This window comes from Eschrichtius robustus, chromosome 12 (genome assembly GCF_028021215.1).
Source record: "Eschrichtius robustus isolate mEscRob2 chromosome 12, mEscRob2.pri, whole genome shotgun sequence".
Taxonomy (NCBI): Eukaryota; Metazoa; Chordata; class Mammalia; order Artiodactyla; family Eschrichtiidae; genus Eschrichtius; species Eschrichtius robustus.
Genome location: NC_090835.1, coordinates 79,331,580 through 79,358,493, shown reverse-complemented (window position 1 = coordinate 79,358,493; position 26,914 = coordinate 79,331,580). Strand labels below are relative to the sequence as shown.

The window sequence follows — 26,914 nt, the reverse complement described above, 5'->3', positions numbered from 1 at the left end:
CATGAGCACTCGAGAAGAAAGTGTAATCTGCTGTTTTTGGATGGAATGTCCTATAAATATCAATTAAAGCTATCTGGTCTATTGTGTCATTTAAAGCTTGTTTCCTTATTTGTTTTCATTTTAGATGATCTGTCCATTGGTGTAAGTGAGGTGTTAAAGCCCCCCACTATTGTGTTACTGTCGATTTCCTCTTTTATAGCTGTTAGCAGTTGCCTTATGTATTGAGGTGCTCCTATGTTGGGTGCATATATATTTATAATTGTTATATCTTCTTCTTGGATTGATCCCTTGATCATTATGTAGTGTCCTTCCTTGTCTCTTGTAACATTTTTTATTTTAAAGTTTTTTTATCTGATATGAGTATTGCTACTCCAGCTTTCTTTTGATTTCCATTTGCATGGAATATCTTTTTCAATCGCCTCACTTTCTGTCTGTATGTGTCCCTAGGTCTGAAGTGGGTCTCTTTTAGACAGCATATATTTGGGTCTTGTTTTTGTATCCATTCAACAAGCTTGTGTCTTTTGGTTGGAGAATTTAATCCATTCACTTTTAAGGTAATTACCGATATGTATGTTCCTATTACCATTTTCTTAATATGTTTTGGGTTTGCTTTTGTAGGTCTTTTTCTTCTCTTGTGTTTCCCAGTTAGAGAAGATCCTTTAGCATTTGTTGTAGAGCTGGTTTGGTGGTGCTGAATTCTCTTAGCTTTTGTTTATCTGTAAAGCTTTTGATTTCTCCATCGAATCTGAATGAGATCCTTGCTGGCTAGAGTAATCTTGGTTGTAGTTTCTTCCCTTTCATCATTTTAAGTATATCATGCCACTCCCTTCTGGCCTGTAGAGTTTCTGCTGAGAAGTAAGCTGTTAACCTTATGGGAGTTTCCTTGTATGTTATTTTTCGTTTTTCCCTTGCTGCTTTCAATAATTTTTCTTTGTCTTTAATTTTTGCCAATTTGAGTACTATGTGTCTCGGCATGTTTCTTCTTGGGTTTATCCTGTGTGGGACTCTCTGCACTTCCTGGGCTTGGGTGGCTAGTTCCTTTCCCATGTTAGGGAAGTTTTCATCTATAATCTCTTCAAATATTTTCTCAGGTCCTTTTTCTCTCTCTTCTACTTCTGGGACCCCTATAATGCGAATGTTGTTGAGATTAATGTTGTCCCCGAGGTCTCTTAGGCTGTCTTCATTTGTTTTCATTCTTTTTTCTTTACTCTGTTCCACAGCAGTGAATTCCACCATTCTGTCTTCCAGGTCACTTATCCGTTCTTCTGCCTCAGTTATTCTGCTAGTGATTCCTTCTAGGGTATTTTTCATTTCAGTTATTGTATTGTTCATCTCTGTTTGTTTGTTCTTTAATTCTTCTAGGTCTTTGTGAAACATTTCTTGCATCTTCTCGACCTTTGCCTCCATTCTTTTTCTGAGGTCCTGGATCGTCTTCACTATCATTACTCTGAATTCTTTTTCTGGAATGTTGCCTATCTCCACTTCATTTAGTTGTTTTTCTGGGGTTTTATCTTGTTCCTTCATCTGGTACATAGACCTCTGCCTTTTCATCTTGCCTATCTTTCTGTGAATGTGGTTTTTGTTCCACAGGCTGCAGGATTGTAGTTCTTCTTGCTTCTGCTGTCTGTCCTCTGGTGGATGAGTCTATCTAAGAGGCTTGTGCAACTTTCCTGATGGGAGGGAATGGTCTCTCTATGTTTTTAGAACAACTTGAATCTGAGTCTTGATGGCATGGGCTGTGAATGTGGAAATGTGAGATGTGGAATGTGGAAATGTGGGTGTCTTTGAGGGTAGCCATGGCTAAGGCCAACATGTGTCCCAAGGGTTGTTATTTCCTCCTTCATAGATAAGGCAGGAAGAGGCTGGGAAACCCAAAATCACCTAGAACAAGAAAGGAGGGAAAGGATAGATGGGGAAAAAGAATCCTGGATGTTTAATGTTTCCCTTTGCCTATAAAAAACAGAACCCCCCAAAACTACCATTTTTTTAAATGTCATGGTCACAAACTAAATTTCTCACACCAAAGATTTAGAAGAAAATATTCATGTGACCAAATTAACAGTCCTTAGTACAAGTGAGTGGTGAATCAAAGCAAGGCTCCCAGGAACAGAAATAACTACAAATCATAAAAATCCAAGTTCCTCTGAGGGTTTTATTACCAGTCTGGCATCTTAAACTCCTCTATGTGGAGTATTGAAATGCAAATGCCATTCTGAATATCTGGAAGCATCTCTTTCATCCAAAGTACAATCAATTTTATTAACTATATCTGTTTGAAAAAGAAGAAATGGGCTAAATATATGCTTTAAGATTTTTCAGTACTGCACAATTTTTCGCCTTCATTTGCCAGGAAAATTAATTAGTGGAGTTCCACATTCTATATCCTTACAATAAAATTCAACCTTTACTGAAAGTCACTTTGGAGTTTTGAAACAATGAGGTCAAAGGGACGTTACTAAAAATAATCGGAATGAACTGTGATTGTATGAAAAGGAAATAAGCAGAAAACTACTTTCATTGAGTCCAAGAAACAATAAAATTTTATTAACTTGCTCTTTCCCCTCATTTGTTTAATTTTCACCTAGGGATTTTAGTGGAAGCCCCCCAAATACACCAGTTTGGTTGTCTAGTTACCCTGTGCCTCCCCAAGCTCACAGGTGCCCAGTGCTCTCACATTTCCTGATGTCTCCCCCACACCTTTGAACTCACCTGGGTTCCAGCCCCAGCTTAGCCCTGCCCGCTCGTGTTCGATCCAAATGCCTGGAGCTTGGCCACTCAGCTGACTATGTTATGGGACGATTCCTACACATAGAAAAGAATCACTAGTTAAACGAGGGAAGAGTGGGTCTCTTTTGCTTTGCAGTCATCTGAAAAATGGGGGAAGAGAAGGAAAAATAAGGTGAATGGGGGGGGGAGAGGTAAGGGCCCCTGCAAAGCCCTTTGTGGTGGAACAAGGTGGGTGGTCTCTAGGACAGTACTTCTCAGAGTTTAGTTTGCACAGGAGTCACCCAGAGAGCTTGTTCATAATGATTCTGGACTCCACCCTGAGATTCTGGTGAGAAGGTTGCAGGCAGGACCAGGAAGTCCCGGTCAGTGGACCATGTGGGCTTCTTAAACATCCTCCTCATGAGAATCACTGGGATCCAGTCCAGGTGCTGATGGGTACCCACCAAGAGGTTCCCTCATATGGTGGGAAGAGCAGTGGGCCCCACGGTCTCACCCATGGATCTGAGGTGCAGGGGAGGAGAACAACAAAAAATAGAGAAATAGATGAGCGTGACTTGGCAGTCAACAAGTGGTCTAAGACCAGCAGAAAGGCAGGGCAGGAGAGGAAGATACTTTGAAGGCACCCTGAGCGTTGTCCTTTTTCTAGCAAATAGTTTCCAGGGCAAGTATTGGAATTTGTTCTGCAAGCTTTCCATGGTTGAAGAGTGTACAGGCTTCCCAAACACAGAAAATTAAACTATAAATCATGTTGACTCACAAACTACATGTCATAAAAAACATTTCTGGTTGTCGATAATTCGTACTATCACCTCGGAACTAGGATGGTAACTGGTGGAGGGCACTTTGCTTGGGAAATTGGGATACACATTTGAAGGCTGGCGCTGTCATAGGCTGACCTGCCCTGGTTCATACAGATAAGAAAAATTGAGGACCCAGTGGGACACCCAATAACGTGAGATTTGAGCTAGTGAGGCTGGGGAGGGATGGGGCAAGGGTTGGTAAGGGGATTTCCAGTAACTTGTTAGAAAGAGGGGCGTGACGCCACCTCCACCAACACATGTGAATACACACACACACTCCTTACTGCCTTTATGTTTCTACATAGCATTTTTGCTCATCTGGTACATAACTTATTTGTCTGTTGATTGTCAATATTACTGTATCAGTCAAGGCCACACCAGGAAGGAAATCGCTCTCAAAGGTTAACTGAAAAGGTGAAGGCATTTGGTCAACAAGCCGCTAGCAGCACCAGGAAGCCCTTGATCACCTCCCGTAGGGCAGGAAGGGGCCAGAAGTTTTGGGTGGGGTGTCAGAGGAGCCTGGCAAGACCTGTGGATGTGGGAGAGGGGGTTCCCCAGAATCCATGGCTGAGGGTGGAGCCCCAAAAGGAGGGGGGGAGTACATCCCTGGCTCCCCTTTCCTCCCATTCTACGATCTCCTGCTGGCATCTCCCGCTCTCCCAGATGACAAGGCACTGCAGGGTGTGGGGTGGGTCCCCCGGGGCACAGAGCAGGGCAGAGAAGGGTGGAGATGAACCGAGAGGCCAGCCAGCACGTTCCTCCAGCTGGAATGAAACTCCTCGGGGACAGTTGTGTTAGTTACTGCTTATCTCCAAGGTCTCCATTAGTGTCTGGTGCACAGGTTTTCAACAACATTTGGTGAAGGAATGAATGATGCATGACTTGGAAGAAGAGGCATATTGAAAGAATTCCACAGAATGTGTGATGCAAACCCCACACACCGTCCCTATTATGATATTTAACTCAATTCATCCTTGCTTACAATGCTTTCATGCAAAGGGATATTTTGAGGGGCAGGTACAGCAGGAAGACCTGGATGTAAGAATGAGAAGATGCCCGGCATCTGATTATACACATATTATACTAATAAGTTATCAAGAAATTCACTTTGCCCATTTCTTTTTTTTATGTTTTTAAAAAATTTTATATTAGAGTATAGTTGATTTACAATATTGTGTTAGTTTCATGCCCACTTCTCAGTCTTACTCTGTGAGCAGCCAGACTTGATTCACAGTAATAGATGGGCCCCAAAGCTGTACATCCAACAGCACAACAGCAGGGGTCTGAAGGTTCATGCTCTGGTTTCTACAGATGCTAGAGGCATGGGAGGGTTCACCCCCAGCCAACCCTACCCCAGGCAGGACAGATAGGCCTAGGACATGGGCTGCTCTGGTTCTATCTTCGCCAACTCAGAGGCTCTGAGGCTGAGCTTTACAGATTTTCTGTAAAATGGGGATGAAAATCGTCCCCCCCTTTCAGAGATGTGAGGCCCAGCTGGGTCCTGACCCACTGCCTGGCGTATATAAACACTTAGTAGTAGCCTTAAGGATTGTTTCTTGTCTCTGCTCCTGGGAGAGGCGTGGGACATGTGGCAGAGGCTCTGTTTTCTGTGCTGGATCCTTGATCAGGGAGAGGGTCAGGAGGGAACAGGATAGCCCATCCTGGAGGAGGCTTTGCCCAATCCCCAAAGCAGGGCTTCCTGCTTCCTTCCTTCAGGATTAAGTGGAGCGAAAGCTGGTTTCCCTTCTGACCCCCAGTCAGCACCACACACACACTTTTTTTTTTTTCCCCGGTGGCCTAGTGTGGCTTAGAAGTGTACTGAGAAAGAGACTGTGCAGTTCTTCCTTCCTCAGGGTCAGGGAGATGTTTCCAGAGGGAGCTGAAATGAGGAGCAGGTGGGGGACTCTGGGAAGATGAGCTTCCCTTGGAGAAGATGGGCAATGCCTTTAGAGTCTGGGGGTTCACGTGGTCTTCCTTTACTAAGGGCTCGCCTCCACTTACATTGGCTGGTGGCAAGTCCTTCCTCCACGCTCTTTGGGTCTGTATCGCTAAAATGACTGCTCCAAGTTAAAACAGAGGAGGCTGATAAAGAGAGAATGAGCTACCCTTTGACACCAAGGTCTCCTGTAGTTGCATGACAAGCTTACAAGAAACACTCTGGAATCCGGGGCACGAGGGTGGGTGGTGGGGAAATGTCCCCCTGGGTGCAGGCAATAAGGTGGTACATGTCTGGAGAGAACTTAAAATCAATAATAAAACCAACTAAAGGTCTTTTTTTTTTTTTTTTTAATATGATCACCATGCAGTGGCAATTCCAAACAATGTCAGTGACAAAATACTCTTCCAAAAAAAAACTTTTGTTGGTCTAAGTTCTAAACAATTGCTTTCATCACGGGTTTCAGTAATAGAATCTAAGCTGCTAGTTACCATATTTGTATTACTTATTTTTTATTAATTTTTTTTGAAGTATAGTTGCTTTACAATGTTGTGTTAATTTCTGCTGTACAGCAAAGTGAATCAGCCATACGTATACATATATCCCCTCTTTTTTGGATTTCCTTCCCATTTATGTCACCACAGAGCATTGAGTAGAGTTCCCTGTGCTATACAGTAGGTTCTCATTAGTTATCTATACATAGTAGTGTATATATGTCAATCCCAATCTCCCAATTCATCCCACCCCTCTTTCCCCCCGTATCCATATGTCTGTTCTCTATGTCTGTGTCTCTATTTCTGCTTTGCAAATAAGTTCATCTGTATCATTTTTCTAGATTCCACATATATTTAATAAAGATTGTGTCCTACATAGAAGTTAATTCAGAAAACTCAGTCATATACTGGCTCCTGGCACAGAGGGACTCCACTACATGTTCCTGTTCCAAGAATAAGTTCCTAATGGTTTGGAACTGTCTGAGGTTGCTTGAAGTGACTCTATCTCCTGGGGCATGACATATCCCTGCATTTGAACAGTAGGCTAAAAATAAGTAATATTAGCACAGTAATTGTATAGACAAATAAACTGAACAAGAGTTGCTTCAATTCTGTCATTCTGTGGGACTTCATAGAGTTTTGATTTGTGCTTAAAATTGAAAACAGTGAAGGAGAGTACCACCCTCATGGTGTACTCTTTTTATTTGATAACTACACATTTTAGCTCACACCTCAATGTTTTACCGAAAATTAATATTTAAGTGAAAAATTTTTCTCTTTTTTAGTTGTTTTAAATCTAAAGAATTAATCAAGAAAATAAGGACTATTACTGAAAATAATGTTCTCATATAAAAGAGGGTAGAGTTAATAAAAAATCTGGTCCAGATGTCAAATATACTAGATGCTTCCATGGTCCGGAATTATGAGTGCAGGCTGTTGCCTTCTTCAATTGGATTTTACAATGCAGAGAAGTGTGTGTGTGTGTGTGTGTGTGTGTGTGTGTGTGTGTGTGTGTGAGAGAGAGAGAGAGAGAGAGAGAGAGAGAAAGACAGACAGACAGAGAGACAGAGAGACAGAGAGAGGGAGGTGTACACGTGCATGTGTGTGCCCGTGTGCATGTGTGTATTCATGGGTTTAGGGAACCAGTTTTCACTCTTTGTCGTTACGTGATTCCTGGGAAATTTTATGATGCCAACCATAGAAGTATACTTAAATATTGCTCCTGTTAGTATACATAAATATCCCTGATCAGGCATTTGATGTATAAGGTGATTCTGGCACTTCAGAAGGGACGATATGGGAACATTTCTCATGTAGACCAGTAAGTGATCCAAGGGCTGGAGCTCATTCATAAGAGTGCCCTTGTTTAGTGAGGGTCCAGCCGGTTCAAATAGAGAGTCCCAGGAAGAGGTATGTGTGTGAATATCCCATTGGGTAAAGCACAAAGTCCAGATCTCACTGACCCTAAGTCAAATGCAAAATGGAACAACATTTGAGGAATTCAGGAAAAGACTAGAAATATCAATATATGTTGTTTTCCCTCTCTTAATGTTCCAGGTCAGACAAGGTAAACTGAAGGGGTGTGGTCCTGGAATCACCATGTAATTGTTAACAGGTAGCTATGCTTTTGTGTACTATGCATCAGGTCTAAAAACAGTTCAGTGGTCCCAAGAAGCCAGCTTTAAATTATAGGTGGTGATGTAGTTAGGAACGGTCTTGAACTTGGAAACCTGGACTCATTGTCCTGGGGTAGGTCGTGGAACTGTGGGGAGCTGGGCAACTTCCATGCATCACAGTGACAGTTTGCACAGTGCTGGGCCATTGCCAAGGGCTGTAGCGGCCACTGTGAACACCTTTCCCTTCATCTCTTAACTCCATCTGTCCCTGAAACACTCAAAAAGTACAGGCTAGAATGCAGGGCAACTAAACTTTGGATTTACCAACTTGATGACCAAGCACACTGGAAGGTCAGACAGGGTCTCAAGAGTTTGCCATCATGGTATGAAACGGAACAGACCAGTGAATAAAGGAGAGTCCAAAGAGATGGCTTATGCACAACTTAGATTTTGGGAGACAGAATTTCATAAACCTATGGGTAGGGCACTTGAAGTGAACAACTAATGCTTTTCCTAATATTAAAACAAGCAAGTTGTTTTGAACAGGAGCTAGGTTACTGAGTAATATGTGTAGTATCTGGAAAGTGTGTACCTTTCCATTTTCTTTAAAAGAGATTCGCTTCAGGTAAAATAAAAAGTGGTGCTCGTGGTCTAACAAGGTCTTGCTAATGATGGAATAGCTCATTTCCCCAGGGTTCAATCACAAGCCATCTGGTTTTCCAGCATTCCACATCTCTAGGCTTTTAAAAGCACATTCTTCCTGCTCCCCAAGTAGCTGAACTTCAGAAATGTTGATTAATTTCCATTTGTGCTTCATTTTCCATTCTCACCACTGTTCTCCCAACTTTATGCTTCTCCTCAGCGAGCTTATTTTAGGCCCCTTCTTGGGGCTGGAGTTCAGAACCATTGTTGTTCACAGACACAGGCATCAGCCCAACCTTTTCCGAGTTCTTTCTCAAACAAATGTTGTCATTGTGCCTGACATAGTATGTATTCTTGAAAGAGCATTTTAAAAAGAATACATCATGGCTCTGAAGAACTGAGGGAAGTGGTGGTGGAGGAACCCCACTGTTAAGACGTGAAGCAGGAGCCATGGAGCAGGGACTCAGGAGGGAGGTGGGATGTGTCCCTGGGGGATGGGGGGTGGCCATCTTTAGCACAGGAATGGCCTTCGCTGGTTGACCAGAAGGTGATATTGACCTAGTAGTGTTACCTTTGTATTGTAGGTCTTGGGAAATTTACTGAGCACCTCTTATGTGCTGGGGATTTCTAGCTCTACCTTAGAAGTTATTTTTACTCTTTGGCTAAGATGGTGGAATACCTCCCCATCTATGTAGGGGGACTCCTGCAACCCTCCTGGGGGGCCTTGGTGGGCATGGTGTGTTAGCAGCCAAAACCACGCCATGACTGTGCCCTTGAAAACACAGGATTCTCCTGATGGGATAGACATCCTAGCCCCTGAAAAGGGAATGAGCCGTAAAACAAAATCTCCCCTTGATTCACTCATTAAAAATGTATTCATTGAATACCTACTATGTTCCTTGTCACAGCTACATAGTAGTTTCATATTTTCTATTATAATCTCTCCTCCAAATTAGTCATTTTAACTAATAATTTTAAAAACTAATAGTTAAAAAATAGGTTTTAAGTGATCAGTTCTTGAGTGTCCATTTTTCTTTCTTAACTACATTATCTTAAGTTCATGGACGTCACATGAATAAAATTTGGCGGTGGGTCCACAAACTTGAATGGGAAAAATATATCTTTACTTTTACTAACCTCTAACTGCAATTTAGGATTTCCTTTAATTAGGAACCTAGGTAACAAGCCACAGCAGTATTAGCGGTACCTATGACTTTGTCACCAATAGAAATCGCAGATATTTTGGTATCACATTACTATGTTGCAGACCCTCAAAAATCTAGTTTATTCCCATCACCACATGAAATGTGTGATAGTTATTAAAGCTGCCTCATTAAATCTTTTAATTGAATAAATTAAGAAAGAAGTAAATATATTACTAAATCACATCATTTTAATATTTTGATAACTATATTTCAATATAATTATTTTCTCTTGTAATCCTATGTATTTTGTTCTATACATTTAAAAGCATTATTCTGAGAAGGAATCATAGTCTTCACCAGATGGCCAAAAGGGTCCATGCCCCAAAATCTTTTTTTTTTTTTTTTAATCCTACAGTCCTTTCATCCAGGGCCAGGGAGATACAAACTGTTTCAGTCTTTACATGTCTAGAAATATCTTTATTTTGTCCTCATCCATGAATGTTTTTTCAAGTGTGGAACCAGATGAGGCCACCCTGGAAGAAAGTACAGGTGGAAAAGGATGGTGGGACAATGGACAAGGCTTGGGGCAGCCTAAATTTAGAGGGCAGGTAGAGAAAGAAAAGACACTAAGGGGATTGAGAGGTGGGAGGAACTGGTGGGGTAGGAAGAACATCAGAAGACTGGATGCCACAGGAGCCTGAAAAAAATGGGATTTCAAGGAGGCAGGAGCAGCCAACTCTGTCATATGTTGCTGCAGTGTCAAGGAGGATGAGAACAGAAAATGGACCATTGACCATGGTGATGTGGAAACCATGGTGACTGTCATGAGAGTCACTAGCACAGAACTAGGGAAGGAAGATGGATTTGACTGACTTGGGAGCCAAAGAAGAGGGGTGAAGAAATGGAGACAGAGTCAATGTATTCAGCTCTTTGGTCAAGAGTTGCTGTAAAGGGGAGCAGAAAAATATTGCAGTCAATGAAGAAAGAGACAGATCTCAATGGTTTTTCAAGAGAGATTCTAGAGCATGTCTGTGTGCTACTGGGACTGATCCAGTGCTGAAGATGAAAGAGGAAATGGCGCCCAGAGCCAAGTGGAGGAAGAGGCAGGTCGTCGGCAGGAGCAGGGCTGAGTCATCCTCTCAAACCAGAGGTCAGAAAGGGCAGTTCAGGTGCAAGAGTGTGGGAAGTTTGCACATAGGAAGATGAGCATTTGATTGGTTCTGTTTTCTCAATGAAGTAGGAGGCAAGACTACAGCCAAGAGTGAGGAGAGAAGAGAAGATGTGAAATGGTGACTTTGAGGAGTGAGAAAACTAACATAAATAAGAGGATTGTCGGGCCATGTGATTGTAGCAATTCCACCAACAGTTAGCAGGATAATTTTAATAAATAAGCTGTTTGTCTGCTCTCAGGCACAGATAAGAACTGCTCTCTGAAATACTCCCCCCTTTCCACTATCCCCCACTTCTCTCTAACCCCATTGCCCTCTTTTGAAAAAAACTTTTTATTGGAGTGTAGTTGATTTACAATGTTGTGTTAGTTTCAGGTGTACAGCGAAGTGAATCTGTTATACATATACATATACATATATCCACTCTTTTTTAGATTCTTTTCCCATATAGGCCACTACAGAGTTTTGAGCAGAATTCCTGTGCTCTGCAGTTGATCCTTATTAGTTATTTATTTTATATATTGTAGTGTGTATATTGTCAATCCCAACCTCTCAATTTATCCCTCCCCCCTTACCCAATTGCCTTCTTGTTATTAAAGCCTCTTTGATGACTTCTTAAACTAATTCATACTTATATGTAACTCATTGGAAATGGACAACACGTCCACCTTTCAAAGGCATTTGACTTTTCGGCCGGAACCGCCATCTTCCAGTAATTCGCCAAAATGACCAACACAGAGGGAAAGAGGAGGGGCACCTGCTACATGTTCTCTCGCCCTTTTAGAAAACATGGAGTTGTTCCTTTGGCCACATACACGCGAATCTACAAGAAAGGTGATATTGTAGATATCAAGGGAATGGGCACTGTTCAAAAAGGAATGCCCCACAAGTGTTACCATGGCAAAACTGGGAGAGTCTACAATGTTACCCAGCATGCTGTTGGCATCATTGTAAACAAACAAGTTAAGGGCAAGATTCTTGCCAAGAGAATTAATGTGCGTATCGAGCATATTAAGCACTCTAAGAGCCGAGACAGCTTCCTGAAACGGGTGAAGGAAAATGATCAGAAAAAGAAGGAAGCCAAAGAGAAAAGTACTTGGGTTCAGCTGAAGCGCCAGCCTGCTCCACCCAGAGGAGCACACTTCGTGAGAACCAATGGAAAGGAGCCTGAACTGTTGGAGCCCATTCCCTATGAATTCATGGCATGATGGGTGTAAAGAAAATAAAAGACCTGGACTGTGAAAAAAACAAAAAAACAAAGGCATTTGAGTCAGAGCAGAGGTTGTTCCTTCACTTAAAGCAATTTGTCTCTAAAAGTGTAAGTTTAGGAATTAGAGGCAGGTGGACATAGGTTTTTCTATTGCTTCTCAAATCCTCCCACAGAGGTGACAGTCTACACTGCTGATGTTACCTGGCGCCATATTTTTCAGACCACTATGGTGCCCTTCACTACATTTTCAGTTCAGCTGTATCCTAACACAATAGAAAGAATCATTTAACATTCTTTCTTGAAAGAATATAGGCATTGGGATAATTTATTTAGAGCATCATTTCTGGCACTAATTAAATTGTGGACCAAGCATCATAAAGAAAAGACTACAGGTTTAACACAAGTTTAATACTGTCTCTCTCTACTCAGAAATCATCACTGTATCTTAGGCATTAGATATAGGGATCAACCCCTTACCTGTACCTGGGGAATTGTCTTAATTTAGAGGTAAGAAGAAAGGGTATCTGAGTATCCAGAGGGGATTGGGGCAGGCGCCAAAGCACAATGTTAAGAGTCCTGCCTGGGAAGACAGGAGATATCAATTCTAATTCTGGTTCTGACACTAATGGATGTTGTGACCTTGGTGAAGCCTCTCAACTCCCTCTAGCATGGTCGCTAGAATGAATGATCACCAGGTCCCCTTGACTCTCAAATCCTGTGATTCTGATTTTTCTCTTGGCATGTATGACTCTTCAGCTCATATTTGTCTGGTGGTTTTAGCATCATGGTTATTCACTCATTGACTTGATAAATTCTGAGGAAATCACCTCTCCAATCAAAGGCAAAAATGGGGGAACCTTTGTTTTGGTGGCAGAGGAAGTGTTGAGGCCCTGAAAACAGTAAAGAGCCAGGGAATCTGGATGGAAAGTGCCCTTATGGGGACTAGGGTTTGCCGGATGTTAGCAGATACCCTCACTGCTGCCTGAGGCATATGATACCTGCCGATGCGGAGCACCTGCACCCAGGACACACAGTGAAGGAGCAGAAGTTAGAAGAGGAGTGACCACCCATGTTCATGTACAAAGGAACTTGCACACTTGAGACCAGATGCAGCTTCCTTCAAGATAGCTTCCTTCCCAGACCAAGACAAGAAGGAATGCCCGTGTCCTCAAATACCTAGCTCTTCTCCATGTTGCTGAAAGTGAGGGTAGTGGGGATGGGAGCGGGAATAAAGGAGGAGGAGTCAATGATACACGTGGTCCATCAATAACTCTGACATCCATGCGCATCAAGGCTGCAGCATGTGGCTGACTTATGGGCAACAGTATGCACTTCCTGCTACATGGATGGGATAGTGGGTCACCTGTAAGAGCCAAAGGTGGAATCTAAAGGCTAGAGATGATTGCCAGGCCATTGATGGTCAACCCTGCATAAGAAAAGGCCAACAAAGGCCAAGAAAGGGCTGTTGATGACACCTCTACAGACCTGTGTCCTGAATCTGTCTCCATTTTCCCATATGCTGTCTCTCCCTCTTCCAAGAAAAGGCAGGGAAGGTAGTCTTGGCAGTGGTCCAAAACAGGACTTCACTTGGAGGGTGCTTTGGATTTCTGACCAAAGCTAGGACCATCATGGGAGACATAAGAAGGTGGGTAGAATATGGCAGTCAACTGTATCCAATTGGTCCAAAAGATGGAAAGCTCTGGGATCTACCACAGCAAAATAATGTAAGTATCTGAAAGATACTTACGCCAAGAAGGCATAATAAATCTGTCTATTGGTGGAATGGATCCAGTAACAGCAAGTGCAAATAAAACCTGAGAGGCCGCAGCTGAGTACAAATATGACCAACTCCAATTAGCAGAGTCTCTGCCAAGATATACACACGAAAGATAAGAATAAGACCATTTGTATACCATAAAACCGCCCAATTTTCTGTCGGTTTCTTCCTTGCATAAGGACAGGTCAGTGCCAGAGGGGAATTTTCCTGGCCTCATTATAGAAATAACAAAGGAGAGCTGACCCTGAGTCACACTGGGTCAAAAGCGTTACCAACATCTGGTTGTGGATTAAAAAAAAACAAACAGGGCCTACCCTGCCAAGACGTGGAAGTGTGAGTGTTTTACAAGTAGAATAATTATGGACTTTGGTGTATACTTCTGCTGTGTATATACTAGCATCATGGCATTCTTACCTTTGCTTGCATGTTACACTTTCAAATATGCTTCTTTAATGAACCAAATAGGCATCTCTCCCTTCAGGGAGCTTACACCCTAGTGGAGGGTTAGAAGGTGGAGACAGCCAATAAAATAAATAAGTACATTATAGTGTATTAGAGGTGATATGTGATATGGAAAAACTTCATCAGGGAAGGGGGTTGGGAGGACTGAAGTGTGACATATGGTGGTCAAGGAAGGCCTCACTAAGGAAGCAATGTTTGGGCAAAGGTGGGAATGAGGCGAGGGAGTGAGACACGAGGATATCTGGGCTAAGAGCATCCAGGCAGAGAGAATGGCCAGTGCCAAGACTCTGGGATGGAACAAGCTGGCTCACAGGAAAGCCAGCATGGCTGGAGCAACGTGGAAAGAAGGAGAGGAATTAAGGGAGGATATGGTGGGAGGAGCAAGGCTGCCAGTGGTGTAGACCTTACAGGCCACTGAAAAGACTTTCACCTTGACCGTGTGAGATGAGAGCACGGCTGAGCACAGGTGGATATTACATAGCTTATATCTTATGAAGACCATTTTAACTGCAGTCTTACACAGAGACCAATTAGAGGTAATGATGATCATCCAGGCAAGAGGTAATGATGGTTTGATGAGAGTGATAGCAGTGGAAGGGGTAAGAAATACCCAACCACGTGTGTATTTTGAAGGTAGACAGGATTTGTTGACAAATTAAATATAAAGTGTGCAAGGGAGGACTCAAGGATGAGTCTTAGCGGTTTGGTCTGGCTAACCTGGAAGGATGGAGACGCCCTTTCCTGAGATGGGAGAGACTGTTGGAAAAGCTAGCTTGGGAGGGAGGATCAGGAGTTTCGTTTCGGACATGTTCAGTCTGAGAGCCTATTGAAGATCCAAGTGGATTTATCAAGTGAGAAGTTGGATATACTGGTCAGGAGTGCAGGAGTGAGGTCTGTGATTGAGGTAGATGTTTGGAAGTCATCAGCACAAAGATTTAAACCACAAGACTGGTGGAGATCACCTGGGGAATAAGTGTCAACAGAGAAGAGTTCCAAAGACTGAGCCATGGGACATGCCAATGTTAAGAGGAGAACCCAGCAATGGAATGAGATGAAGCAGTTTCCTTTTGTTTGCCTTTTAAAAAAAATTTTATTGGAGTATAGTTGACTTACAATGTTGAGTTAACTTCAGGTGTACAGCAAAGTGATTCAGTTGTACATATACATATATTCATTCTTTTTCAGATTCTTTTCCCATGTAAGTTATTACAGAATATTGAGTAGAGTTCCCTGTGCTATGCAGTAGGTCCTTGTTGGTTATCTATCTTATATATAGTAGTGTGCATATGTTAATGCCAAGCTCCTAATTTATCCCTCCCTCCCCACATTTCCCCTTTGGTAACCATAAGTTTGTTTTTGAAATCTGTGAATCTGTTTCTGTTTTGTAAATAAGTTCATTTGTATCATTTTTAAAATTAGATTCCACATATGAGTGATATCATATAATATTTGTCTTTCTTTGTCTGACTTACTTCACTTGGTATGATAACCTCTAGGTCCATCCATGTTGCTGCAAATGACATCATTTCATTCTTTTTTCATGGCTGAGTAATATTCCATTGTATATATGTACCACATCTTCTTTATTCCTTCCTCTGTCACTGGACATTTAGGTTTCTTCCATGGCTTGGCTATTGCAAATAGTGCTGCAGTGAGCATTGGGGTGCATGTATCTTCTCAAATTATGGTTGTCTTCAGATACACGCCCAAGAGTTGGCTTGCTGGACCATATGGTAGTCCTTTTGTTTGCTTTTATAGATCACCTAGGACATGCCAGCACCGAGTGAGGAGCTGGGCATACGATAAATAAGACAGGGCCCGGCCCTCAAGGCGCTTACAATCAATGCATTAAGCATTAAAATGATCATTTGAGTGCAGTCTGGTACCTGCAGAAAGACACATACCTGATAGTTTGGGGTCAGGGAGAAGAAACACATGGCCCAGCCGGGGAGAGCTAGGAGGGTCCTTGGAAGAAATAACATCTGCAATTTAACTGGACATTAAAAGTTAGCCAGATGAAGAAAGGAGAAGGGCAGAGGCGTGACACAGCCTGGAGCATGCTGGGAAAGACACATTTATTTGGTGCTGACATTTCTGCCTGGGCAAATAGCTCTGTCTCCAATGAGGTTATCCACTCAAGTCTTAAGAGACGCCTCATACTAACGCAAACATAGATTAACACGACTAGTGAATTAGTTACGCAGGCTGCACCATCGCAGTCTGGTTGAAGTCTGGATTCAATTTGCCACCAACTACAACATCTTAGAACTCGGGAGAAGGGCTCCGTCCCAGCCAACGACAGGGCAGCTGTAGCTGCGACAGGGCAAAGTCTTCCCATCAGCAGTGAATTCTGGGTTGCAGCCGAGACCGTATGGTGGTCCCGTTTTCTATTTGTCTTTGTTTTCACTGTAAAGTGAGTGCCACGAGCACAGAGTGTTCCTAGCAACAAACCGGGCGATGGATGAGAGCGGAATTGCTCTTCAGTGAGGCAAAGGGACAGCCACCTTGACAGCGCCCTGCCCCGTGTCAGAGTTGATGGTGTCCCACAAACCAACGCAAACAGGGAAAAGACAGAGCTTTCAAAGAAGCGTTAACCCAGGAGCTGACTGACACCAGGGTGTTTTTTAAGACAAGATGCATCCGAGTCAAGGTCTCCCACGTCGTCACTCTTTTTTGAAGTATCAAGGTCTGCAAGCTTTTCTCTCCTGGAGTGGGCGAACTCTGTCACCAGACATTCAGTTCTCTCTTGCAATTACTTTCCAAAGCCGTCAGCCCGCAAAGTTCTTTTAGTGTCCTTTACCCCCATGAAAATGTACAGGTTCCTCCTACGTTTTCTTCATTCCTTCCAACGCAACTGGTGTCATTCATCTACATCTATACTAATCCACTCAAGATACCCCCAAAGGAACCACATCTCATGACAAACACAAGAAGGTATATTTTAGAGGCATCTTCAAAGTGGCAGTCTGTGCGGAACCAGAGGCAAAGCCAGCCGAAAACAAAGGCAAAGACGGTACCAAATCCCTACATGATATTACAACAAAAACCTCTTTTCTGCAGAAATAACAATAGCTAACACACATGCTCACTAAGTGCCAGGCACTGTTATAAGCCTTTATACATGTATGGAACTCAGTTAATCTTCCCAACAACCCTGAGGTAGGTCTTATTATTACTCTGATTTTACAGATGAGAAAACTGAGGCACAGAAAGATGAAATAACCTGTTAAGTTTCTGAGGAGCTACTAGTGGGCAGATCTCGTGTCCACACGCTTAACCCCAGGCTACTTTGCGTTTTCAAGACTCAGGTGTTTTCTACTACTTAAATTTAATATTATAAGTTTTTAGTGTAAAAAAGAATCTGGAATGTCTTTGTCCATTTCGTATAGAAAAAGTCAATACCACAAATATTTAGCATAAGAAAGTTGGAATACATTTGACCCTTGAACAACGTGGGGGTTAAGGGCACCCACCCCCGCGCACTCGAAAATCTGTGTATAACTTTACAATCAGCGTTCCGTATCCTGGTTCCACATACAAGGAGTCAACCAGCTAACTGTGGATCGTGTCATACAGTCATGTGTAGTTAGTGAAAAAAATCGGCATGTAAGTAGACCCACGCACTTCAAACACACATTGTTCAAGGATCAACTGTATTCTAAAATATGATTTAAGCTACTTGGCTCTGTGTGTATGTGTCTTAATATTCTTCTTATTTATTTATTTACTTATTGGTCAAGGGTAGTATTTTATTTATTTATTTTTTATAGAATTACTTTTTAAATTGAAGTATAGTTGATTACTATGTTTTTTAAAAATGTATTTAAATTTATTTTGAAATAGAAATTCACAGTTCTTGTTTGTGGGTAAGATTAGGCCATGTTTTCTTATCTATAGGGATGTTATTTTGCTCCTTATTCTTTTTTTAAAAATTTTTATTGGAGTATAGTTGCTTTACAATGTTGTGTTAGTTTCTGCTGTACAGCAAAGTGAATCAACTATATGTATACATATATCCCCTCTTTTTTGGATTTCCTTCCCATTTATGTCACCACAGAGCACTGAGGAGAGTTCCCTGTGCAATACAGTAGGTTCTCATTAGTTATCTATTTTATGTATAGTAGTGTGTATATGTCAATCCCTATTCCCAATTCATCCCACCCTTCCTTCCCCCCTTGGCAACCGTAAGTTTGTTTTCTACATCTGTGACTCTATTTCTGCTTTGCAAATAAGTTCATCTGTATCATTTTTCTAGATTCCACATGTAAGCAATATTATATGATATTTGTTTTTCTCTTTCTGACTTACTTCACTCTGTATGACAGTGAGTATTTTCTATAGAATCAAAAGATTTATTTTTCATAGTGATTCACACTTTACTATAGGTAATGCCATTAGAACTGGATTAAATAATAAGGCCCTTTACTGTGCCACTGACAGTAAATCCAGAGGTAAAGTACATCCACAAACGTGCCACATGTCCAAGCACACCCAGGGCTCAGCAAGGAGAATGACTTCACTGTGTTTTAAACCTATCACAATGCACCCCCTGAGCACAGCCAGGCCCAGGCTGGCAGCAGGGAGGAAGTGGAGGGTAAGCTGTCAGGGGGCAACCAACAACGTCTTCCACAATGGCATGGAGTGGGCTGGAGGATACAATTGAGAATCAGTACCGAGAAGTAGAATAACAATATTTTGAAGTTTCATCTTCTTTTTGACAAAATACTTCACCGTTGTCCCCAGCCTGAGTGCGACTGCTGGTTGCTGACTTTCCTTCGGGGCGATAGCTCTGGCTGGAAAGGAAGGCTGGCAAGGAGGGAGGGAGATGGTGTGGGACAGGGAAGGCCCGTGAGCTTGGAGGATTTGAGCCCAGGTCTCCAGTTCTGGAGCTCTTCCTCTATGCCAGTCTTTTACCAGAGCCTATATAATATACAGCCTCAGCAGTATTATTATTCCACTTTTACACATAATAAAACTGAGTCTCAGTGAGGTCTCATAACGTGTCCAAGGCCACAGAAATAGGAATCAGTGGCCCTATGGTTTGAATCCCTACAGTCTGACTCTGGGGTCCTGGCACTGACACACAGTCCTGACACTAGGAGGGTTTCTTTCAATGCGGTCTGGGGAAGGCCTGCGTCAGACTTAATGGAGCACTTACAATGCAGATTCCTGGGCTCTAGGACAGCCATTCATCAGACTTTCTGTGGGCAGCGTTTTAGGGTAGGAAATTGAAGACCATTCCCCACACTGAAGTTTAAGAACAATTAGATGACCACCTATTACTTCCCATCTGTGTTCTGACCTTGGGCAAGTCACTGTTTCTCTTTGGACCTCAGTTTCCTCCCTTGTAAAAAGAGGATGAGTAAGGTCACTTTCGGCTCAAAAACTCTGATTCTGATTCTAATTCATTTTTTAAAAAATTTTTATTGGAGTATAGTTGCTTTGCAATGTTGTGTTAGTTTCTGCTGTACAGCAAAGTGAATCAGCTATACGTATACGTATATCCCCTCTTTTTTGGATTTCCTTCCCTTTTAGGTCACCACAGAGCACTGAGTAGAGTTCCCTGTGCTATGCAGTAGGTTCTCACTGGCTATCTATTTTATACATAGTGATTCTAATTCATTTTAAACCCAACCACCTGACTGCAGCCTGCCAACCTGCCTTTTTCCAGGTATCTCCTTATCTTTAAACATTAGTGTTATTGAGATGATATTTTAAGTGTTACAGAATTTGTAGTTAGATGCACAAATATTCATAGAGTTTCCCTGGAAATCTGGATGCCCCTGAACGTGACATATTTGAAGTGCAACCCTCCCTTAAGCCCAGGGCTAGGACTGAACAACCTCACTAGGTCTTCTCATATTCAAGATTTTTTAAATCTCTGATTTCTTAGTGCCACTAGAAATGAAACTCATTGATAATTTTAATTTCCCTTCTGAAAACACAATCTCATTTAGTGGACATCTTTCAAAGGTTTAAACCAGGCATCCTACACCGGCCATGAGCTCGAACACATTTGGGGTTCTCTCTGGTTTCATTTTCTGAACTTTTTCTTGGAGAAAGGGAAGCAAAAACTAGGGCATTGGCCAAACAAGTCCGGCCACTCAGTGAATAGGTTTCCAGATAAGAATGACCTGAAGGACTTCCCATGGGCGTGAGGGAAATCGCATACGCCATCCAGGGAAGAGGACCAGGAAATCACTTCTTGTTTTCAAACAGCGGCTAGCCATCGGGGATGGCCCTGTGAGGCTCGGAGGACCACGGCAGGAAGGCACCGGTCAGCAGCGAGACTAAGCTCGGCTTGGAGCTGCCGGACCTGCCTGAGCCCTCCCGATGAGTCCTGCTTGACTCTCCCTTCACCGAGCATGAGGCTATGGGGTGAATGGCCTCGTAGTGGAGACCTGGAAGTTTGTTAGACGTCTGATCAGAGCAGGAGCCGGCCTGGGACAACGGTGCTGGGCAGGTAACAGGCATTTCTCCTAATGGGGGTCTGTCTCCCTTTGTAGCAGGACCTCAGGGGCAGCTAGGTCACTCTGACACTCCTTTAAGGCATCTTTCAGTTACGACCCTCTGCCTGATTTTCTTTTCTGTAGCTGTGACACGTATGTTGGGAGCACAAAGCATGTCTGGTCAAGGGCATTTTGCATGCAGGCTGTTGGTTACGTTGGTGAGACTGCGTTTAGGGAGACTGAGTGTCAGGCAGCGAGCTGGGATGCTTTTAGGATTTCCTCTAAAATAAAAAAGCTTTCCTTTTCTTTTTCTTTCTTTTTAATGAGTTATCCCATCCCTGAGCCAGAAAATACCGTAAAGACCAGAGCATTTTTGAATTGCTATGTGAGTGTTTCCATGCCAGGCAGCAGGGGGGGCTACCCCGAGTGTAGCAGGAGGGGCACGGGTATCCTCAGGTCCCAGGCAGTCCTGGGAATGTGAAATGTAAGATGCTGCCCTACCCACACTGAGGGGAAAGGGGTTTGCAAGTCAGCGCTGGGAAGGATGTCAAGAAAAGTGCTGGGATCAAGAGCAGGCAGGCTTGTCTCGAGTGTTCTAGAAGGAAGGAAATGCCGTATGATGTGTGGTTTGCTTAAACCATTTTTTTTTTTAACATCTTTATTGGAGTATAATTGCTTTACAATGTGTTAGTTTCTGCCGCACAACAAAGTGAATCAGCTATACGTGCACGTATATCCCCATATCCCCTCCCTCTTGTGTCTCCTTCCCACCCTCCCTATCCCACCCCTCTGTGTGGACACAAAGCACGGAGCTGTTCTCCCCGTGCTATGAGGCTGCTTCCCACTAGCTATTTTACACTCATGCCACTCTCTCACTTCGTCCCAGCTTACCCTTCCCCCTCCCCGTGTCCTCAAGTTCATTCTCTATGTTTGCGTCTTTATTCTTGTCCTGCCCCTAGGTTCTTCAGAACCTTTTTTTTTTTCTAGATTCCATATATATGTGTTAGCATACGGTATTTGTTTTTCTCTTTCTGACTTACTTCACTCTGTATGACAGACTCTAGGTCCATCCACCTCACTACAAATAACTCAATTTCGTTTCTTTTTATGGCTGAGTAATATTCTGTTGTAGATATGTGCCACATCTTCTTTATCCATTCATCTGTCGATGGACATTTAGGTTGCTTTCGTATCCTGGCTATTGTAAATAGAGCTGCAATGAACACTGTGGTACATGACTCTTTTTGAATTATGGTTTTCTCAGGGTATATGCCCAGTAGTGGGATTGCTGTGTCATATGGTAGGTCTATTTTTAGTTTTTTAAGGAACCTCCATACTGTTCTCCATGGTGGTTGTATCAACTTACATTCCCACCAGCAGTGCAAGAGGGATCCCTTTTCTCCGCACCCTCTCCAGCATTTATTGTTTGTAGATTTTTTGATGATGGCCATTCTGACCAGTGTGAGGTGATACCTCACTGTCGTTTTGATTTGCATTTCTCTAATGATGAGTGATGTTGGGCGTTCTTTCATGTGTTTGCTGGCAATCTGTGTATCTTCTGTGGAGGAATGTCTGTGTAGGTCTTCTGCCCATGTTTGGGTTTAAACCACGTTTTCTTGTACTTTGTAGAAAGCCAGGCCACACCACTTCACTGCAGCCCAGTTTTTCCCTTCATAAAGGGCTAATGTTTGGGGCTTTTCATTTTTGAATTACACAAGTAATGCATGACTATATTCGTACTATAATAGACTATGTCTAACAATTTTTCAAGCCCTGCACACCCGATATGCATTAGTTTTTTCCCCTCCCCAAAGTTATCCCAGCAGTTGTTTGCTGTGTGTATTACCAGTTAAATGACTTATTTTTCTGTCTTCCCAGCTCTTAGGACAAGTCAGGGCACGTAGGAGTACAAGAAATTCTCATTGTCAGATCCATGTATTGGTCTTTAACAATACCTTCCTCTCACTGGAAAGAAAAAATAATACATGGGGAATGTGAACAGCTCTTTTAATATTTAGAAAAGTTTGAAAGAGTTTTATTCATTTTCAGCATTATTATTTTTGTGTTGGTTTTGGCTTTGGCAAATAATAGTATTCATAACAATTTCCCAGGGATTAGATTCTAGATTTTTCAACTAGTAGTTTGGGCTTCTCTCCTGAAGGCCATCAAAGGCATTCTGTTCTGGAAAGTAAAAGAAAAGAAAATTAATCGGATAGATAGATGGATGGATGGATGGATAGATAGATAGATAGGTAGATGACAGTTAGCCAGCTAGATTAAGTGGTTGGCTCTGGAAAAATGGGGAGAGGGTGGGAGAGATTCCCTTTTTATTTAATGGATAATAGTTGGGTTTAACAGATGGGTTCATTTTCTATTTCTTTTAGCTTTCTGTAAAAAGGTGACCTTTTATTTTTTTCCTTCCATAACATTATTATGAGACAAGTGAATAAGAAAAAAACACTGTGAACAAGTCGGTATGGGTCACGGAGAGAGGATCTGGAATGAAGTTGCATGAGCAATGTCAAGTCCAAGAATAATCACAAAATACTTTCAGCTGCTATTTGGCATTTTCTTGCCCTTCCCAAGGTTTCTCTACCCCAAACTAGAGGGCCAGCTGGCCCTGCTGATTTTGGACATTCTCTGGTGCTTTCTTGACCATCCTGTTAAATTTGCCTGCCTTGACTCTTTCTCGGGGTAATTCAATTAATCACTTCACCCTGCTGCAGAGTGCTAGCCCCTGATAGAGACCTCCTCATCCTTCACCATGTCATAGCTAAAGCAGGTAGCTTGTTCCCATGTTATGGAATACAAAAATGAGAGGCTCAGAGGTTTCGTTGTTTGCTCAGCATCTCTCAATTAATCTTCTGGGGGCACTGAAATAAGAAGAAGCCCAGATCTCTGCCTTTCCAACATAAGGATAAAAATCATGTGGAATAGAGAACGAATGTGATTGGCTAGATTCTATCAACTTGGTAGCAGCATGGATTCCCAGTTGTGCTGGAAGTCTGTAGACAGACTAAGCTATTGCCTGGTCCAGATTTTAGCAGATTCTAATGCCTGCTGTCCATTGGTATCACCCCCAGAAACTTAACAAGAAGAAAACAATGCCCAGACACTTCCTTGGAACAACTGAGTCAGAATCTCCGGGGAAAGGGCTCGGGCATGGTTTTTTGTTTGGTTCGTTTGTTTTTAAACCTCCAAAGTGATTCTGTTACGCAGTGAGGGTTGAGAACCACTGAGTCCAAACTGTAAGAGATAAAGTCTAAATTGAGAAGCAGAAGTGATACCGCTTCATGGAGCCGAGAAGTTGGGGCCAGAAGTGCCAGCAGCTGTGAACATCATGTATTAGGATTCTGGCGGCTCCTATTTATGAGAGGAACAACCCCCTCTCACGTCTGCAGGTGAGAATGAAGAGGCATCTCCACTCCCCAGACAATGGCACTGCCTTTCAAGTTTAAATCAGAACGACCCCACTGGCTTCCCTGCAGATTCACTGGCTCCCTGTTACTTGCAGAGTTTACAAAATCAGATGAAATGTTTTAGGTAAACAGGACGTGCTCTTCTACCGCCAAATGACTACGGGGGTGGGGGTCATCTATTCTACTCAATGTCATTTTAACATGTGTCTCAGTTCCCAGAAAAAGAAATACTAATTATCCTTTGCATGATCCGCCACTTTCTGGATGGATAGACAATAATTCAGAGCTGTTTGTTTTTTTTTAAATAGATTTTATTTATTTACTTATTTATTTTTGGCTGCGTTGGGTCTTCATTGTTGCGCGCGGGCTTTTCTGTAGTTGCAGCGAGCGGGGGCTACTCTTCGTTGTGGTTCGCAGGCTTCTCATTGCAGTGGCTTCTTTTGTTTCAGAGCACGGGCTCTAGATGCACGGTCTTCATTAGTTGTGGCACGCAGGCTCAGTAGTTGTGGCTCAGGGGCTTAGTTGCTCCGCGGCATGTGGGATCTTCCTGGACCAGGGATCAAACCTGTGTTCCCTGCGTTGGCAGGCAGATTCTTAACCACTGCACCACCAGGGAATCCCCAGAGCTGTATTTTAATCAGAAGATGTGTCCCTAGAAACTTCCTCACCGACATTTCTCAGTATAATCCAAATTAGTATCACTCATCGCTGTAATTTTTGTCTCCTTTATAAGGAGCACTGGGGGGGGGGGCCCTCTCAGCCTCAGTTTCCCCAGGTCCTGAGAGTCTCAACACAGAGTAGGTGCTGCAGGAAGGCTTGTTGGGTTAAATATCTGTGTTGACTGTGGAGGCGCTATGAATTCACACGTTATTTACCAGCTCAGCATTTCAACTCACATTGTCTGATTCTAGTGATGATGGTTAAAATAACTGGAGTCTTGCCTATTTCCTAAAAGATAATCACAAAGGTGAAACCTTTAAAGTCACAGCTTAGTGGAAGCATTTACGTTGATAGGTGTGCAAAGAGCTGTGGAATTACAAAGACAGAGAATCCTTTCCTTTAATCAGCTTATACTCGGAATGGGAGGCAAGGCACAGGCCTTGGGAATTTTAATAATAACAGGTAATATTTACTGAGTATTTATTATGTGCCAGGCACTGTGTTCAGTGCTTTACAAAGACTGTTAAGTCATATAGTTATTCCAATAATCCAATACCTCAGGTACTATTATAATACCTACTTTATAGACAAAAGGACACACAATTTTAAATAAGTTGCCCGAGGCACACAAAGCTGGCAAGTAGTGAAGTTGGGATTCCAGCTCAGGCAGTCTGACTTACCAGTCCAGAGGCCTAATTACTATGCTGTGCTCCAAAAACCACAATAGTGCTGCAAAAAAATCCAAATGCCAGGGCCAGCAGAGTAGCGGAGGAGAGAAATGCACTGTGTTCCAAAGAATGATGTATCTCTCGAAACACCAAGAAAAGAGGCATGTGCTATAAAGGGTAAGAGCTCAGACTCGGCAACAGAGTTGGCTACATACTGTGTGACTTGGGGTTTGTGATTTAATTTGCCGAAGTCTCAGTTTCTCCATCAGTAAAATGGGGATATTGCTACTTCAAACAATATAGGATTTAAGGATTAAATGAGCCTAGTACATACAGAGCGCTTAGTCTAATGCCAGCATATAGCGAGGGCTTGATAAATGATAGCAATTGTTGTTACTAAGGGAATAAGCAAGACCTGAAGTAATGAGTAAATCTCAGAAGGGAGGAATGGGTCATTTCAGCTGCCAAGAATAGTGTGAGAAGAAGCTAAGAGGTAGCAATCCATTCAACGAATATTTGTTGTTCATATTTAGGACACATTTTACAAAAAAAGGTACAATAAAAGCTTGTGAGTAGGTCAGCCTGTTCTGTATCCAAGTGTCATGGAAGAAAAATGTAGCAGGGCTGGGGTTTTCCTTAGGTGGCGGTGACCATGCTTGCCAGGTGAATCAGCCCAAATATTCTCTGGGCATTTGAGAATGTTCAGAATACTTGAATGTGGTACAGTAGCAATCTATGAAAAATAGTGTTCTAGGCAAATGAATCAGCTGATGGTACTGGATATTGGACAGGGAGGAAAGGAGGGAGGGTTCAGGAGATTTTGCTGCAGTCATCCCGGTGATAATGATAATGATGAGATAGTAATGTCCACACCAATATGGAGGCCGAGGAAAAGAAAACATGGCAGTGGAGGTATTTACAGGACTTAGCAAATGGTGGAATTGCTCCACCCACTCCTGCCCTGGATTCTTGTAACCAGGAATACCTGTGGGGTTGTGAGTCTGTGAAACTGAAGAATGAAGCCAGCAGCTGGCAAACCTGGGAAGAGGTGGGTTAGGAGAGAAGAGACACATTAGTTCTGGATGAGCTGAATTTAGACCCAGGTGGAAATAGTCCAGTTGGAAAGATGCTCCTAATATTTAGCAAAGAGATCAAGGTGGAAATAAAGTTTGGGGACTTTTCATGTAAATTGATAATTAAAACTATAGATGTGGACAAGCTCCCTAAGAGAAAGGGTGTCAAGGGAGATCATCCAAGGACCCAAGGGAGGTTTGGAGGGCCTACAGTGAGACAGTGTAGGATGAGGAGGATGGAATCATAGGAGGAGAGAAAGGAACAAAGACTGGAGCGAGGAGAGACCCCAGGGGAAAAGAGGGGGCTGTGAAGGAGGAGGTATTAAGTGTGGTCAGAAACCAACAAGAAACCAGGGAGGACGAGCGCTAGTGAAGAATGTCACACTTTAGAAAATACCTTTTTTTTTTAAAACATCTTTATTAGAGTATAATTGCTTTACAGTGGTGTGTCAGTTTCTGCTTTATAACAAACTGAATCAGTTATACATATACATATGTTCCCATATCTCTTCCCTCTTGCATCTCCCTCCCTCCCACCCTCCCTATCCCACCCCCCCTATCCCACCCCTCTAGGTGGTCACAAAGCACCAAGCTGATCTTTCTGTGCTATGCGGCTGCTTCCCACTAGCTAGCTATTTTACGTTTGGTAGTGTATATGTGTCCATGC

At 42.7% G+C, this 26,914-nt stretch overlaps 2 protein-coding genes across 9 annotated transcripts in view; both read left to right on the top strand.

Moving 5' to 3' along the window:
* ADGRF5 (adhesion G protein-coupled receptor F5) overlaps window positions 1-26,914 on the top strand; it is a 109,917-nt gene that overhangs the window by 16,170 nt on the left and 66,833 nt on the right. For 6 of the 8 annotated variants that reach the window (XM_068558058.1, XM_068558055.1, XM_068558057.1 and 3 more), the window contains exon 1: window positions 20,249-20,441. The exons of the other annotated variants lie outside the window; for them this stretch is intronic. The gene's annotated coding sequence lies outside the window, so the exon portion shown is untranslated. Of the gene's footprint in view, window positions 1-20,248; window positions 20,442-26,914 lie in introns of those variants that run through there. 8 annotated transcript variants of the gene reach the window in all.
* On the top strand, window positions 11,230-11,779 carry LOC137773426 (large ribosomal subunit protein eL21-like). Its single transcript, XM_068558092.1, has one exon. The coding sequence runs from the start codon at window positions 11,255-11,257 to the stop codon at window positions 11,735-11,737; it is 483 nt and encodes a 160-aa protein (XP_068414193.1). The 5' UTR covers window positions 11,230-11,254; the 3' UTR covers window positions 11,738-11,779.

Coding starts and splice junctions, on each gene's coding strand:
- LOC137773426 (XM_068558092.1), top strand. CDS start 11,255: ATGACCAACACAGAGGGAAAGAGGAGGGGCACCTGCTACATGTTCTCT.